The sequence below is a fragment of the Drosophila grimshawi genome, unplaced genomic scaffold, assembly GCF_018153295.1.
Source record: "Drosophila grimshawi isolate 15287-2541.00 unplaced genomic scaffold, ASM1815329v1 contig_848, whole genome shotgun sequence".
NCBI classification, from domain to species: domain Eukaryota; kingdom Metazoa; phylum Arthropoda; class Insecta; order Diptera; family Drosophilidae; genus Drosophila; species Drosophila grimshawi.
The window spans coordinates 5,316,999-5,331,686 of record NW_025063692.1 but is presented as its reverse complement, the minus strand read 5'-3'; the positions used below and the strand labels follow the sequence as shown (position 1 = coordinate 5,331,686).

The 14,688-nt window shown below is 37.1% G+C and overlaps 1 protein-coding gene across 2 annotated transcripts in view; it reads left to right on the top strand.

Annotated features, from left to right (window-relative positions):
- LOC6566366 overlaps positions 1-14,688 on the top strand; it is a 60,524-nt gene that overhangs the window by 20,250 nt on the left and 25,586 nt on the right. For both annotated transcript variants that reach the window (XM_043216027.1, XM_043216026.1), the window contains exons 6-7: positions 2,760-2,869; positions 3,431-3,596. In XM_043216027.1, the coding sequence (XP_043071962.1) occupies positions 2,760-2,869; positions 3,431-3,596 (276 nt within the window). The remainder of the gene's footprint in view (positions 1-2,759; positions 2,870-3,430; positions 3,597-14,688) is intronic.

Sequence of the window (14,688 nt, the reverse complement as noted above, 5' to 3'; positions counted from 1 at the left end):
AAATTTTTGGTTGGTTTTCAATTAGCAAATTTTGCTTCATGAATAAATAAAAAGTCTAGAGGATAACTCATATAATTTGTTTTTGCTACTATGTGTGTAGCTTTATTACCAGTGTAATTTTTTGATATCTATTTTGAGCCTGTCAAAGATATGCGAACAATTTAACATATATTAACTTCGTTGCGTATTTGAACAATCTACATAATAAATTGTACAAAATATGTCGCTGTTTACATTATTAATTTGTCTTTGAAGACAGCATCTTTAACCACAGATTTCGACGAAATTGTAAGATTATTATGACATAACAATACAAAGAAGAAGAATCATCCTTATGCGCAAATTGTGGCAAACAATCAAGCATGCAACTGGAATGTTGCATGCTGCGTAGACAATTGATAACAGCAGCCCTTTGCCAACATTTGATGCAGAAACCGAAAACCCATTCAACGAAAGTCAAATGCAAACAATACCAGCAGCAACAATAGGAACAATGCTGAATTGGAAACACAGATCCAATTGAAACTCTATATTAATCTTTGGTAAATTTTGCCATGGTGAAACCACTGAAACCAATTCAATTTTCCAAACACTCCGACAATTCGACATCATAATATTATTACGCATACGCACAGAAGCACAAAACAAGCTTAGCCAAATTCGATTAGAATTCAGAACCGCAACTGGAGCCAAAATTCAAAACAAGAGACAGTTAAGCGATCCGATATTAATCGTACCGTAAGAAAACTGAATGCGATTCGAATTGACACCCAGAAAGACCGGAATGAAAGTTGTAAACCATTGCTGTACTCGGCCAAATGTTATTGGGCATTTGGCGAAGTGTTTTATTCAAATGGGAGTAGGTTGGTTGAGTAGGTTTGAATGTTGTGTTGAGTTGTAGCTCATATTCATAATAGGTTTCCACTTGCCTGATTCATTTAATTATGATTTCCGGGTGACTGACGTGACACACGCACACACATACACACACACACACACACACACACACACACACACACACACACACACACACACACGCACACACATGCGCTTTGTGAGCTTATTATTAATATATCCACTTGATTGCTGTGACACTAAAAAAAACGTCCAGCGAACATACACTGAAAGAAATAAATACTAATCAGATGCGATATTTCTGTTAGCACTTCTAATTTGCGAAAGTGCAAATTGAAAAAGGCTATAAATCTTTCAAGAAAAAAAAAAATATATATATATATATATATATATATGTGCCTAAAATTGTAAAATATGTTTCTTAGCAATTGTACGTTTTAGAAATATATTACTTGAAAATAGCATGTTCTCTCTCGATGAAAAGCAAGTGTTTACTTTGAAAATTTCGACAATATTTCCAAAAATAATCATGTTTTTGTAACCTTTTAAAGTGTATTTTGATATTATCGCCAACGTTTTTGATTATCATATTATCCCCATCAAATTCAAAAGTTGTGCTTTCTATAATGATCCTTACACTCGGACATAAAGTTGTCATCATTAAACTATGTCATACATATTAGTCGAATGAACAATCAGTCGATTTTAACTCCGCGCTGAAGGAATGATTACAATCGGATCCTTCTTTATGTTTCTTTCTTTTCAAAATTAAATTTTAAATTGTTGCTTACTGTTGTTTTTCCCAGTGCATGGATAGCTGTTATGCCAACCTATGAGCTAAAACCAATCAAGCAGCCCATTCATCAACTCAACAAGCATATTTTGTGCGCTTTTTCTGGCGCTCTCAGTTGACTACTCTCTTACTCTCTTACTCCCTCTCTCTCTCTCTCTCCCTTTCTCTCTCTCTCTCTTTCTCTCGCCCTCTCTTCTATGAGTGTGTGTGTGTGTGTGTGGCAGCAATCTGCTTGTTCTAGAAACTAATTTCCGCTTGTAATTGAGTCGCTCCACAACTGTCGACAATTGGTGTTGTCTCTTGTAAACAGCACCTACCACTACCACCGCTCAGCAACCCACCCTCCCATCATACCACTCTGTCTACGCTTGCATCTCCATGATTGCCACCCAATCAATTGACATTATGCAAATTAATGAGCATGTTGTAGCTGCGACACAAATACACCTTCCCTTCCCGTGGCGCCAATACTCAAGATATGCTTGACAGGCTGCCTGCCACCATCTGTCGATCACAATGTGCATATTGCTCTGCTCTTGTGTGTGTGTGTGTGTGTGTGTGCATCACACACTGCTTAAATTGAATGCAAATTATATGAGCAATTGCATATGCATTAAATTGAGTCATCTATTTGTTAGATCAATTTTCTTTTCATAAGAAATACATTTCGAATAAGTAGAAAGTCAAGTCCTGATTCTTAGAAAATATAATTTCTAAATATAGCACAATCTCAAGGTTTTTCAAACTCAAAAAATTATGAGATTATACTGATTCAAATTAATTATATGAATTTATAAATTATTTAAAATATATATGTGAAACCCTAAAATTCCAACGTTTAACAAGCAAAAACTTTGATGTACGAATTCTTATCTATATCTGCACATATAAAAAGAAACTGATACCTGAAAATGAGACAATTTTTTTTTGTTTTTTTTTTTTGAGTGTACATATTTAATTAGTGATTTTTAAAAAAATATTTGGAAATAAAGAAAAAAATATAGTCTTGATTTATGAAATCTTTTTTTCATACACCTAAGCTATCCCAGAACTGAAGTTATTTCAAATACGAATATAAATATATATTTGGAATTTATTCTTATATTTGCAGAGCCGTCTCCACTTTATGATAATAACCATTACCACGAGGAATGTCTACGATGCAATTCATGTGGGCTTAACTTGACGGGTCCGAATCAAAAGCGTGCTAGGAGATTCAAGGTATGTGCATACACACACACACACACACACACCCACACACACACACACACGCACACTCGCACACACACAGATACACATAAGCTGCACACACACACATCTTTTGGTTGGTGGCTCATTTGGAATGCATTTGCTCATTTCGATGAAATGAACTCATTACACATGAAAAGTGAAAATGTACATGTAATGCAATATTGATAAAGTCAATTAAGTTGATGGTTGCAGCTACAGCTGACAGGCCGCAAGCCACAAATTCCAGCAAGAGCACGGCACAGCAGCTAACTGTGGCAAGTAAACACAAAACTGTTGCATACTTTTGAGTGCGGCCTACATTTGGCCTGTTGCCAACTGTGGCAGTTCGCAGTCGGCAGTTGGCAGTTGGCAGTTGGCAAGTTGCTTAACTCGCCAAAATAAATCATTTACACAGCTCTTATAAAAGCAACACATACACACACAAACAAGCACACACATTACACTCACCCCTCCTCCTCCCCCACTAAATGTCTCATTTCTCTCTCTCTCTCTTTCTCTCTGTGTTTGTTTTTTCTTCTTTGCTCCACATAGAACCAAATACTGTGCGATTTGCATTTCGCGGACGTGGCGCTAATGGAATGCTCCGATTTTATGCAACAGCTGCGGAGCTTCAAGCCTCAATCTCTGGGCTGTGCGGTCGCGAGACGCAAGAGCTCAACGACGCTAATATTTCCATTGCCGCCGCAGGCTTGCTCAGGTATGTGTACTCACTTTTCTTTCTTTTTTGCCCATTTCACCCCACGTTGCAAAAGGCCAAATTGTGCCTTGCAGCGAAAGCAGAACCAGAGTCACAGACCCACGGCCAAATATGGCCTACACAAAAAAAAATGAAGCAAGGCAGCACTTTTGCACAACATCTCCCCCACACCCCCACAAACCCCAACCGCCCAGAAAGCCCACCAGCCTACACTCAGAAAAAAAAAACTAAGAAAACATTTTCCTCAAAATTGGAAAGTCTTGCCCTGAATTGACATTCTCAAAAATACGGTGATTCTTCTATGTGTTAGACATATGTTGTATCATTAAAAAATGAATTTCTAAACACTTATTCTAAGAAAAAATTCATTTCTGAAATTCAGCTAATCGTATTGAAATTAGTTCTTCCGAATGCCATGTTTGTTTTAGAGGCTGAGTAGCTCAGTAGGTAGTCATTCTACTCGCAAATGCGAAGATCTTTGAGTCCTAGTAGAAGTGTAAGTTTTTCAAATTGGGTTTCATAAATTGTATAAGTTATGTAAAATATGTGAAATGTTAAATATAAGTAACAGAAACGATAATAAAGAAAAAATGAAGAGCGCCACATCCTTCAAAACTGTGGTGAATTTCTACAATTTAGGCCGATTTTTTTTCAGAGTGTACCAGGCAAACGTCTATCTTACCCTTCGCATAGGCAGTATATGCTCTCTTATAGCCCTATACCCTATATGTACAATCACGTCGGCCCAAGTAATGTGTGTTTTATATTGCACTTGGCAACAGGCGTTTCAAAAATATGTCCAATTACTGACATTAAATACGTTTTTATTGTCAACTGCTAGGGCAACGCCAGTTTGAATAAGATGTCAGCATTCCCAACGTTTAAGAGTTGTCAAATTTACATATATTTCAAATATTATAATAAAAAAAATCTTCTATTTTTAATACTGTTAAAATTATGTAAAAGTACAAAATACAAAAATTGTCCAACTGACAAACGGAAATACGAATTCAATTTTGTCAATGATTATTATTATTTTTAAATATTAGGCTGCCAAACCGAAACTGGGGAAGATGAATGAAGATGGTTCGGCATTTAGTTGCATCCTACTTTTCATACCTGTGCAAGATAGAAATTCTTTGAAAAATAACTAAAAAAAAAAACTTTTAATTTCAACTTCGATTCAGTTTTCTAAATTTCAAACTTTAAATTTCGTTAAACGGTTCGCGGTTTGTTTCCGGCTTAACAGCCCGTTTCTATGTAGAATATAGCATAAGTTATTGAAATTTTAATTTTTTATGTATCACTCGGAAAGAGTATTTGCAGTTCGTAGTCAGCACAATTGTAATCCAATACTCAGGCATATAATTGCATAAAAGGCGTGTGTGTGCGTGTCTGTGTGTGAATGCGAATGCGAATGTGAAGCTGCCGGCGCCATCATTATAATTCAAATGAGATTTGCGCGCCTAGTAATCTACACGCACACACACACACACACACACATAGACACACACACACACACACACACACACACACATAGACACACACACACACACATACACACACACACTGAAGAATGGAACAGACATCGAAACGCGTTTGCAAGTCGCACAAGTTGGAGAGAATGTTTGGCATTTTCCACAATAAAGTTGTTCAAACATATTTCGCACACACACACAAATGGAGACAAAGACATTGAGAGAGAGCGAGAGAGAGAGAGAGAGAGAGAGATAGGCAGATAATGCATGAGATAAAGATAGCACAGTCATATTTGACATATATTTTGAGTTCATTTCGCTCAATATTAAAAAAATGTGTGCAGCTCATTTAATTAAAAGGCTTAAAGCAGAGAAAATGTTCATTATGTCAAAGATAAAGAGTACGCCAGGCGCACAGATACCCTGCGCGAATATATTGTGTGAATATAGAAAATATATTTATAGCATAGCACATGCTACCCATTAGGCAAAGCTTTGCTGCTCACAGGGTATGCATTGCAATATATTTTTTGCTTTTTGCTAAATATCTCTTGCTCATTTTGGCAGCTGTTTTTTTTTTAATAACCTTCATGTGTGTGAGCGTGTGTGTGTGTGTGTGTGTGTGCGTATCGACTGCCAGCTGGCTTCCAGAAGTTTATTAACTGGATTTTTTATAACGAAACTTTTTGGTCTGGCACCGCCCTTCCACCAAGCACAATTCCTTTTCTATTCATTTTAATTACGTGTTCTCATACGAAATATGCCTTTTCCGAGAGAGAGGAAGAGAGGGAGAGAGAGAGAGAAAGTGAGAGACAGAGTAAGCCACAGTCGCGTGAATGTTTCTTGGATCAAACGAACAAAACTCATAAAAAAAATATTTCAATTAATTTGACTACAATTTTGTATATGCAGTTGATAAGCTGCTTAAGCCTCATTCATTTCTCTGTGTGTATGTATAAATAAATATCTTCTTTTATTAGCCTGACTAATCAGTGCCTATAAATTCCAAAAAATAATGCCTGAAAACAATACAACGAAAGATGCCTTAAATTTTATTTATTTTGGTTTAAAAAAAAAAAGAACTTATATATTAATTATTTTATTTTATTGAAGTATCTGTCAGAAATCTGTCTCAACATGAAATAGTAATGGAAATATGCATTCAAGTATTGAAGAATATTCAAAATGCATATGTTTTATTCAAATATGCGCAATGCTTAACAAGATTGCTTTCTCTTCGCTTGGTTCCAGTGTACACTTTCAGCTTGTGTCATTGTTATTCTGTATGCTCTCTCCCTCTCTCCCTCTCTCTCTATCTCTCTCTCCCTCTCTCTCTATCTCTCTCTCTCTATCTCTCTCTAGAGTTTGCTTTCTAGATAAGCTCAGACTTTTTCGTCTACTCGCTTCGCTTGTTCGCTGTTGGCTTAAGTGTTCACTTTCAACGTGTGTCATTGTCATTTCTTACCCATCTCTGTCGTTCTCTCTCTATATCTCTCTCCCTCTCTGTCTCTCTTTTCACCTTCGTTATCGCTAACATTCCTCCAAAAAAGGGAACGTGGCCCCACTCCTGGTGGGGGCGTTAAGTGCGCTTGTGTAAAGTTCTTTTATGCGTGTCCGTTTCAAGTGCAAGTGCTGCTTAGAGTCCAAGTGATATTTTAGAAGACACGCATGGTGAGAATAATGCACACACACACTCGCACACACACTTGCACACACACACACACACACTTGCACACACTCGCACAAGTACAACTGCATTGTCGACAAAAATGAAATGAAAGTGAATCATTCACTTGACTTTGGCACAGCTAGCATAATAACCTATTCAACCCCCAAAGCTCTCCCTCTCTTTCTCTCTCTCTTTCTCTCACACACACAAACCAGCTCAGTACCTCGTTCTCTCTCTCTCTCTCTCGCTGTCTATCTGACCACCCCTTGATGGCGCAAGCTTAAGCATGAATTTGTACAATAAATCGTATTTCCACATTTTATCTTTTTTATTCCTTTATTGAACTTGATGAAAAAAGTCTAGCTTTTGAGAATTGTTTAAGTTTTGGCTCAGTTTTTGGGCTGTGGAATATGTTGAGCCATCTCTAAATGCGATTTGTATTTTCTTCTTCTTCTTCTTTATTTTTTTTGTTTTTTTTTTGGGTAGCATTTTTATTACACCCATATACACAAAGGGTATTTTTATTTTTGTGTTAAAGGAAGAAGAAGAAGACGGTAGCGTCGACCCCATGCCCAGGTCAAAGATTAGTTGATGTATGAACAACTTTTTGCTTACCAAGATATCCGAACGGAAACTTGGCAATTTGGTTTTGCTGAATGCGGGAAGATGGACTTCGTTTCTTGGTTTCTATTTCTGGCAGCTTTTCAATTTCATTGCTAAATTCGTTTCCGAAGCATTGCAGCACTTTTGCATATGTGAGGCATTAAGTCTAAAGACTTTAAAGTGTTCTATGAAGCCTTTTATTGTTGTTGGCCCCATAAGGCATTGGCGTAAAGACAAATTTTTGGGCCAACAAACAAGGAAAATTGGTTGAGCACATAAAATAGATGAAATTATACAGTAAATAAATCATTTCGCTGATGCTGATGCTGATCTATATAAACGCACATTCTGGTGTGGGGCGGGCGGTAAGTGGGGTATGAGGCCCTAGCACGTTTACGGCCCAATCGCGGGCCAACAGTTATAAACACGTATTATGGGCCCACACCCTAGCAAGTATGTGTGTGTCAGTGTGAGTGTGAGTGTGTGTGTGTGTACGTGACAATTAAATTTATGAAATTCTATAAGGGAAGCGACCAAAAAAAAAAAAAGAGAGAAGCCAAATCGGAAATCGCATACAGTCCAAGTTCAAAAAGACAGCCGCCCTTCCTTCATTCCAGCTAACACTTATACATATATGTATAAGATATATATATATATATATATATATATATATATATATATATATATATATATATATATAAGATGGCGAAATAGGCGCGTGACTTGCCAGATAGCGAGAGAGAGCGGCCATAACCTAAGGATCTAGTGTGTGCCACTATAAAGAGCAGAGAGCAGCAAGACACATAAGCAGAGATAAGCCAGGCAAATAGCTGGCAAATGCAGCTCAATCTACACCGAAAAAAAATGGATAATAGCAAATAAATTAGCTAATATACAAGTACAGTGGTCGCTAGTGAATTGGGAAAAGAAGCAAAATGATTACAAACTCAAAAATACAAAAATTATGATCTTAGTCTGATTTTATTAATGGATTCCCTGAAAGATTTTATGATGAATTTTGTTTTCACATACTACTTACTCATCGCCTACCCCAACCTGTGCCCCTCACTCCCTTTCTCGGCTCTGTCGATGTGAAAGCATTTACATTTTAATATGCATTATTAGCTAAATAATCGCTGGCAAACATTTTGCGTCAAGCAACTACCTTCTGGCGTTTGCCTTACCCCACTGCTGCTGCCCCCCCCCCCCTCCCCCCTACACTGTTTCCACTCCCACATCCATCCTCGAGCCTGTCACTTTGCCATTTAGCAATTGTTTCCATGCCACGCCCGCTGTCATTTCGCTATAATAAATTCAAAAGCAGACACAAGCATTTCAGCACGCCAAAAAAAAACAATTTTTTTAAAAAAAATATGCCCGAAAAAATCAGATAAAAATCAGCAAAATTTTGGAATGTCGATTATTAAATACCCTTGCATACTTTTCTCTTCATATATTTGAGCTTAGATACACTTTCCGCGATCTTTGCTTGCAACTATCAAAATATTTATTTACAATATATTATTGATATTGGAAATTGTCATTATATTATATTAAAAACTTGTTTAGAGTTGTAACTAAAATTCGCTTAACTTTGGTGAAAAAATAATATTACATGTAAAATAAAACTAAAAACTTAAAAAATTGATGCAGAAAGAAACTTAAAAATGATCGAAAAATCCGTTGTTTTGATGTACTTATTGAGCTGTATTCTAAAGGAAATAGTCATAAAAGTTATGATATACTTCAGTCCCGAAAAGGTTATTAATTGGTTACATAACTATTATGTATATAAAGGTTGATTAGACAGTTACTATTTGTATAAGCTTGCCGGATTCAAGGTGCGTGCCTCAAATCTTCAGCAGGGTATCTCAAAGACGCAGCAAAGAATCTAACACACACAATATATATATACATATATATATAAATAATTTGGCTGTCGCGTCCATCCATTTGTCAGCTGTGAGTTCTATTGTAAGCGACGTTTCTTTTGCTACCTACCTTTGCCACTGTGCCCCTTATGCCTCAGTCCCACATCGTTCTCCTGTTGCTATTGCAGCAGCTATTTTAATATTTTAATATATGCTGGCATGCATTTTGTCTCATTATTTGCGACACAAAGCGCGCCATTTGTATGAAAAATGATTTTAATATTGCGCCCACAGCATTTTCGCCCCCAGTTCGAGTTTTCATATTCATTTATGGTCTGTGGGCTTTACTGCCAATTAATTAATTGGTCGCCTTTGTCTGCATAGCTCAGGGCAATACCAAGCCAACGTTTCCATTGCATTTTATCACATTGATTGCACTTCCCCCGCTTTTCCAACTTACCAAACATATTCAGCACTTTCTTCAAATTCAAATCATAATGATGCTAACTCAGCTTAATAAAGGCAAATTCATTAAGTCAAATGAAACTGCAAACAAAGTATGGGTATGATTGTTTAATGTCTTAAAGTGATTCTCAGAATTCCTTATTCAAGCCAAACACAAACAACAAAAATCATAAAGTTGAGCAAATAAATTATTTCGGAATTTACAATTCTGATTAGATTTTGTTCATTATCCATTTGTTCAACTCAACTTATAACTTTTATTTGAACAATGCTTTTCATATTGTTTCGACAAGCTTTAATATTTATTTGTTAGCTTGCAATTATTTTCAATTCAGTTAGACATTAAACTCTTTTCAAATAATTCAAATAATAATGTGAATATGAGCATATGCCAGGATTGTATTTTGATACGTTTCAATTAAATTTAATTAAATACCAAATTCAAAACTAACACTTAGGTGAAGTGTTCATTGAATTGATGATCCACAGGCCTCAATGCCCCAATTATAAAATATACAAAACTGCATAATTGCAATATAATACGAATCAACTCCATTCACAGACATATATATAAATATATAAGTATGTGCTAATTTGAATATGGATAGTCAAAGATTTGGATTGTGGGCATCTGCTAGTCGAGCTGTCGCAACTTGAACATTCTTAGCGGCTTTAATACGCTTTTATTTCGAAATCGGCCAGATTAAACCACTATATAATATACACACACTTTACGACAAAGTTGCAAAGTACTTTTGGCTGGAGCATAAAAAGCAAGAAAGCACAATTTATAACATACAAAATGTTTATGATTCTTTCTATCTGTTCCCTCTCTCGCTCTCTCTCTCTCTCTCTCTCTCTCTCTCTCTCTCGCTCTCTCTCTCGCTCTATCTATTTGAGTTTGCTGTAATTGTTTTTCTTAGCTTTCTTATCTGAAAATGGGCGTGTATGTGAGTGTGTGTGTTTTTCCAATTATTATGCTGCTGACATGACAGAAACAGTGGCCGCTCTTCTACCTCTATATACATATGTATGTACATAGGTAACAACTTTGACACGCCGCGGGGCAAGTTGCGTGAGTTGAGTTCGATAATGCAGCACGTAGCACCTAGAACGTAAAACACTGCAGTGGCACACACACACACACACACACACACACACACACACAGACACACTCTCTCTCACACTCACGCAGAAACAGCTCTTGACTATTAAAAGCACACGCAATTAAAATGAAATCAATAAATTGGTGACACATATACACAAATACTCGTTAGATAAGATACAGATATATTTCATAAAAAATTTGTGTACACTGTAAGAAAAATGTGTAGTCCAAGAATTACAATGCAATTGGATTATAAATTTTGTTTACAAAAATTAAATTATGATATTTAAGCAAACAATTATTTATTATAAGATAATCGAAATTTCTGAATGTAAATTTCATTAATGTTTTCTTCATTTTAGAAAGAGTTTTTTCTACAAATTATTGTTTGCATTTCTACTTTTTAGAATTCTTATTTCCTAATTATAGAAAATATTTGTAAAAAAAAAAAACATTTTTCTAGTTTTTAGAACTTTTTTTGAGTGTACATTTAAGTAGGCGGGGGTGTTTGGGGTAGCGACCAAGCCCAGCTGTCGATGCACGGCAAGCGAACCAGGCCAAGACTATAGCAACTGCTTATAGATCTTCATGGTCTCAGCTACGAATCTTACACGAGAGTTGCAGTTCCAGCACAATCCACAATAAGCAACAGAAAAGGTTGACAAACAAATTGCAAATTAACTAATTAAATTTAACTCAACGTGGCAATAAGCAGAAAGCTGATAAGAAACTTTAAGTTAACTTCAATAAGTGCAACTGTGATAGCCAGATATGCATAGATCATAATAAAGAAAATATATAATTAAATCTTTTAATAGATCGTACAAAATATTCGAATAAAATACGAAGAAAAAAAACGTTTCCTTTTGAATCTAATTCAGTTTAACGATTTGAAGAATAAAAACGAAATGGAACTGGAACAGCATGTAAATAAATATACAAAAATAAGGGATGGAACCTAATGGAAGTGGTACACACAAGAAAATTACTGTGTATAACCATTTGTATGCACTTATATTTAACAAATTAGCTAAAATGTCTAACCAGCTGAGTAAGTTTAATTAGACTTTGTCTTTCCCCAACTATACTCCGTCTATGCCCATTCCATCCCAATCCATTCCATTCCCCACTCCCCCCGTCTGAAGAGCAACACATTTTCAAGGGTCTCCCCAAACAAGCTGGGAACAAGGCCCCAAAAACACATTGCCCCACATTATTATTAAGGATGGCGACAATGACAAAAGAAACAACCAATTCAAGCCAAGTCAAACGGGAGGGCGGGGGACGTCAGGATGGTTAGTGACTCCAAAGGAGGGATGACAGTGAGTGAGGGTGTGTGGGTAGGTGGGGGGGTGGGGGGGTTATGTGCTTTGTCTCTTGACGCGTCACCTGCATTAAATTATTGATTCGATTTCGCGCTCGTCTCGTTTTCTCTTTTGTGGTAAGTATTTGAGGCCTGAATGAATTGTAGACATTGGAGGCCATTGTCAAAGATGGCGCCCAAGACCCCACTCGCACCACCTGACATCTACCTATGCCCATATACCACTCAGTTAGTCCGTTAGTCAATTTTTCATATGCATTGATGGGCAACAGCAACAGCAACAGCAACAACAACAGAGCCAACAAATGTGTGCCGTGTGCCTCCGTTTGTCTATCAGCCTGCCTGTCTCTCTGTCTCTCTGTCAGTCTGTGTGTGTATGTGTGTGTGTGTGTATATATCCTAGCCACAAACAAGACATAATCAATCACTAAATCAAAGAAGAAGAAAAAATAGAGAAGCGCCCGCACCAAATGTTCGTTTCAATTAAAGTTTCGTTTTCATTCAGTTAGTCCCGGCCAGAGCCAAGCATAAGTGAAAATCCCATTTTGCCGTTAGGCCAGCCTAGGCCCAGCCCACTCATACACTGATCGAAATATCAATGAGCAAACGTTTTCATTTAGATAGACAATAGAGCAATAATTAGGGCTATTCATAATAGTGTATTAATACTATATTTTAAATCTCACTGAAAACTACCAATTTCTTATCTGAGTGTACATAATAACTAATAGTAACAATAATAATACCAATCAAGTAGTAAAATGTAAAAGTTCTGGCAAAGTTTATGAATTGGTTTTCATTTTTTTAGACTGCCTTACTTGGCAGTGCTTGGACCACAGTCAAACATCTGTAATTGAAACTTTCCGAACTGCAACTTCACAAGTAACCTTAAGATACACACTTTTCTCTCAGTGTACTCAGACACACATGCTAGACCTACTCTGTCTCTGTTGTGTGTCAGACATCATACGAAAGGGAAGCACATTTTTCCAAAAGGGATGTTGTGATGCGGTTTGAAGGTAGATTGGGGGAAGGTTGAAGGTGGAGGGGAGTCGACAGTCGGCTCAGCGACGGAAGTAACCAATTTCCGGCTGCAGCCTGCTTTCTAGTTCACTTTGCATACATTTAGGCGACATTGTGCGGGCACCAAAGATGAATTTCGGGGTGGAGGGGTGCTGGAGAGCAGTTATTGTTGACCCTGGGCTTTTAGCTGTGGAAAATATGAAATTGTTGTTGCTGCTGTCACTGCTGTGACGCACGCAAAATCTACTTTAGAGTATGCTATTAAAATCCACACCTCCGCCTTACAATACAACACCCCCCCCCCCCATACCATCGACCTCCCCTCACGTTTTTGCACACCCCACCTATAACTAGCGGCGCCCATCAAAGTCAATTTAGTTGAAAGTAATTTGCTTTACTCGGCAAACATTTAATGGGCCTATGCATTATTAAGCTGTGTTGCTGTGGATGCACTGCAGCACAAAAATATTGATTTACCCTTGACTTCAACCCCCTGCAGCATTCCCCAGCACCCCCTTCATCGCAGGAAGAAAACATTGCCTTGAATTTTAAAATTGCGCCAAGTGTAACTCACCTTATTATTCAGAAAGTATATTTCAAAAGTCAGTGTTTCTCTTATTAATTTATTTAATTAATTTAGGGCTACAATCTTCTAAAATTATAAACAACTAACTTCGGATTTGAAGATATTATTATTATTTTAATCAGAATTGAGAGAGTTTCGACTGAGCTTCTCGGCCCTTGAGGCAGACGACAGACTACATTCTAATATAAAAGCAGAATCAGTAAATTTCATTAGTTGTTTCTGCATTTCAGAAAAGATCACTTTCTCAGAATTAGGGTTAGCATTTCTACTTTTTAGAAATGTATTTCTTAATTATAGAAAATATTTTAAGAAAAATATTTGAATGCCTTCTGATTTTTCAAAATTATTTCTAAGGCAAGAAAAACTTCCACTTTTTAGTTCTTAGCGGGACTTTTATTTTTGCACATTTCAGGGTTTTTTAATATTTTTTTAAGTGTGTAGTTCGCTCATTTTCGAGTCGAAATCACATTTTGGCGCACACACTTAGCATAATTTAGCACTTCATTACATGGAGCAGAAAGCAAAAGCCGCAAGAACGCCCACAACAGCTGCCAGCCACAAAGTTTTTCCGACCTCCCCCCCTCCCAGAAGAGCCCCTGGAAAACTCTTCCCCTGACTTCTTTGCGGCTGCGAGAGTTGACAAGGCAAGGCTTATGCGATTTGTCGCGCATTGGCAAATTGAGCAAAATCTTAAGTCGCCAGCTAGCAGGTACAGCAGAGGTATTAAATATGTATGTTGACATTATGTATCCCCAAAGTGATTATTCCTAACCCCCCCCTCCCCCATCGCATTCACCACACCCGTCCTTCCCGAATTCCCCACATCCCCACAAATTATTTCTACAAAGTGACAAAAACTTGTCGCATTTTCTCAATTTCTTAAACGAACCGGAATAAAAACTTTTGCACTCTTGACAAGTTCTAAATTACGATGCTGACATATTGACGACTGTTCAGACCATACG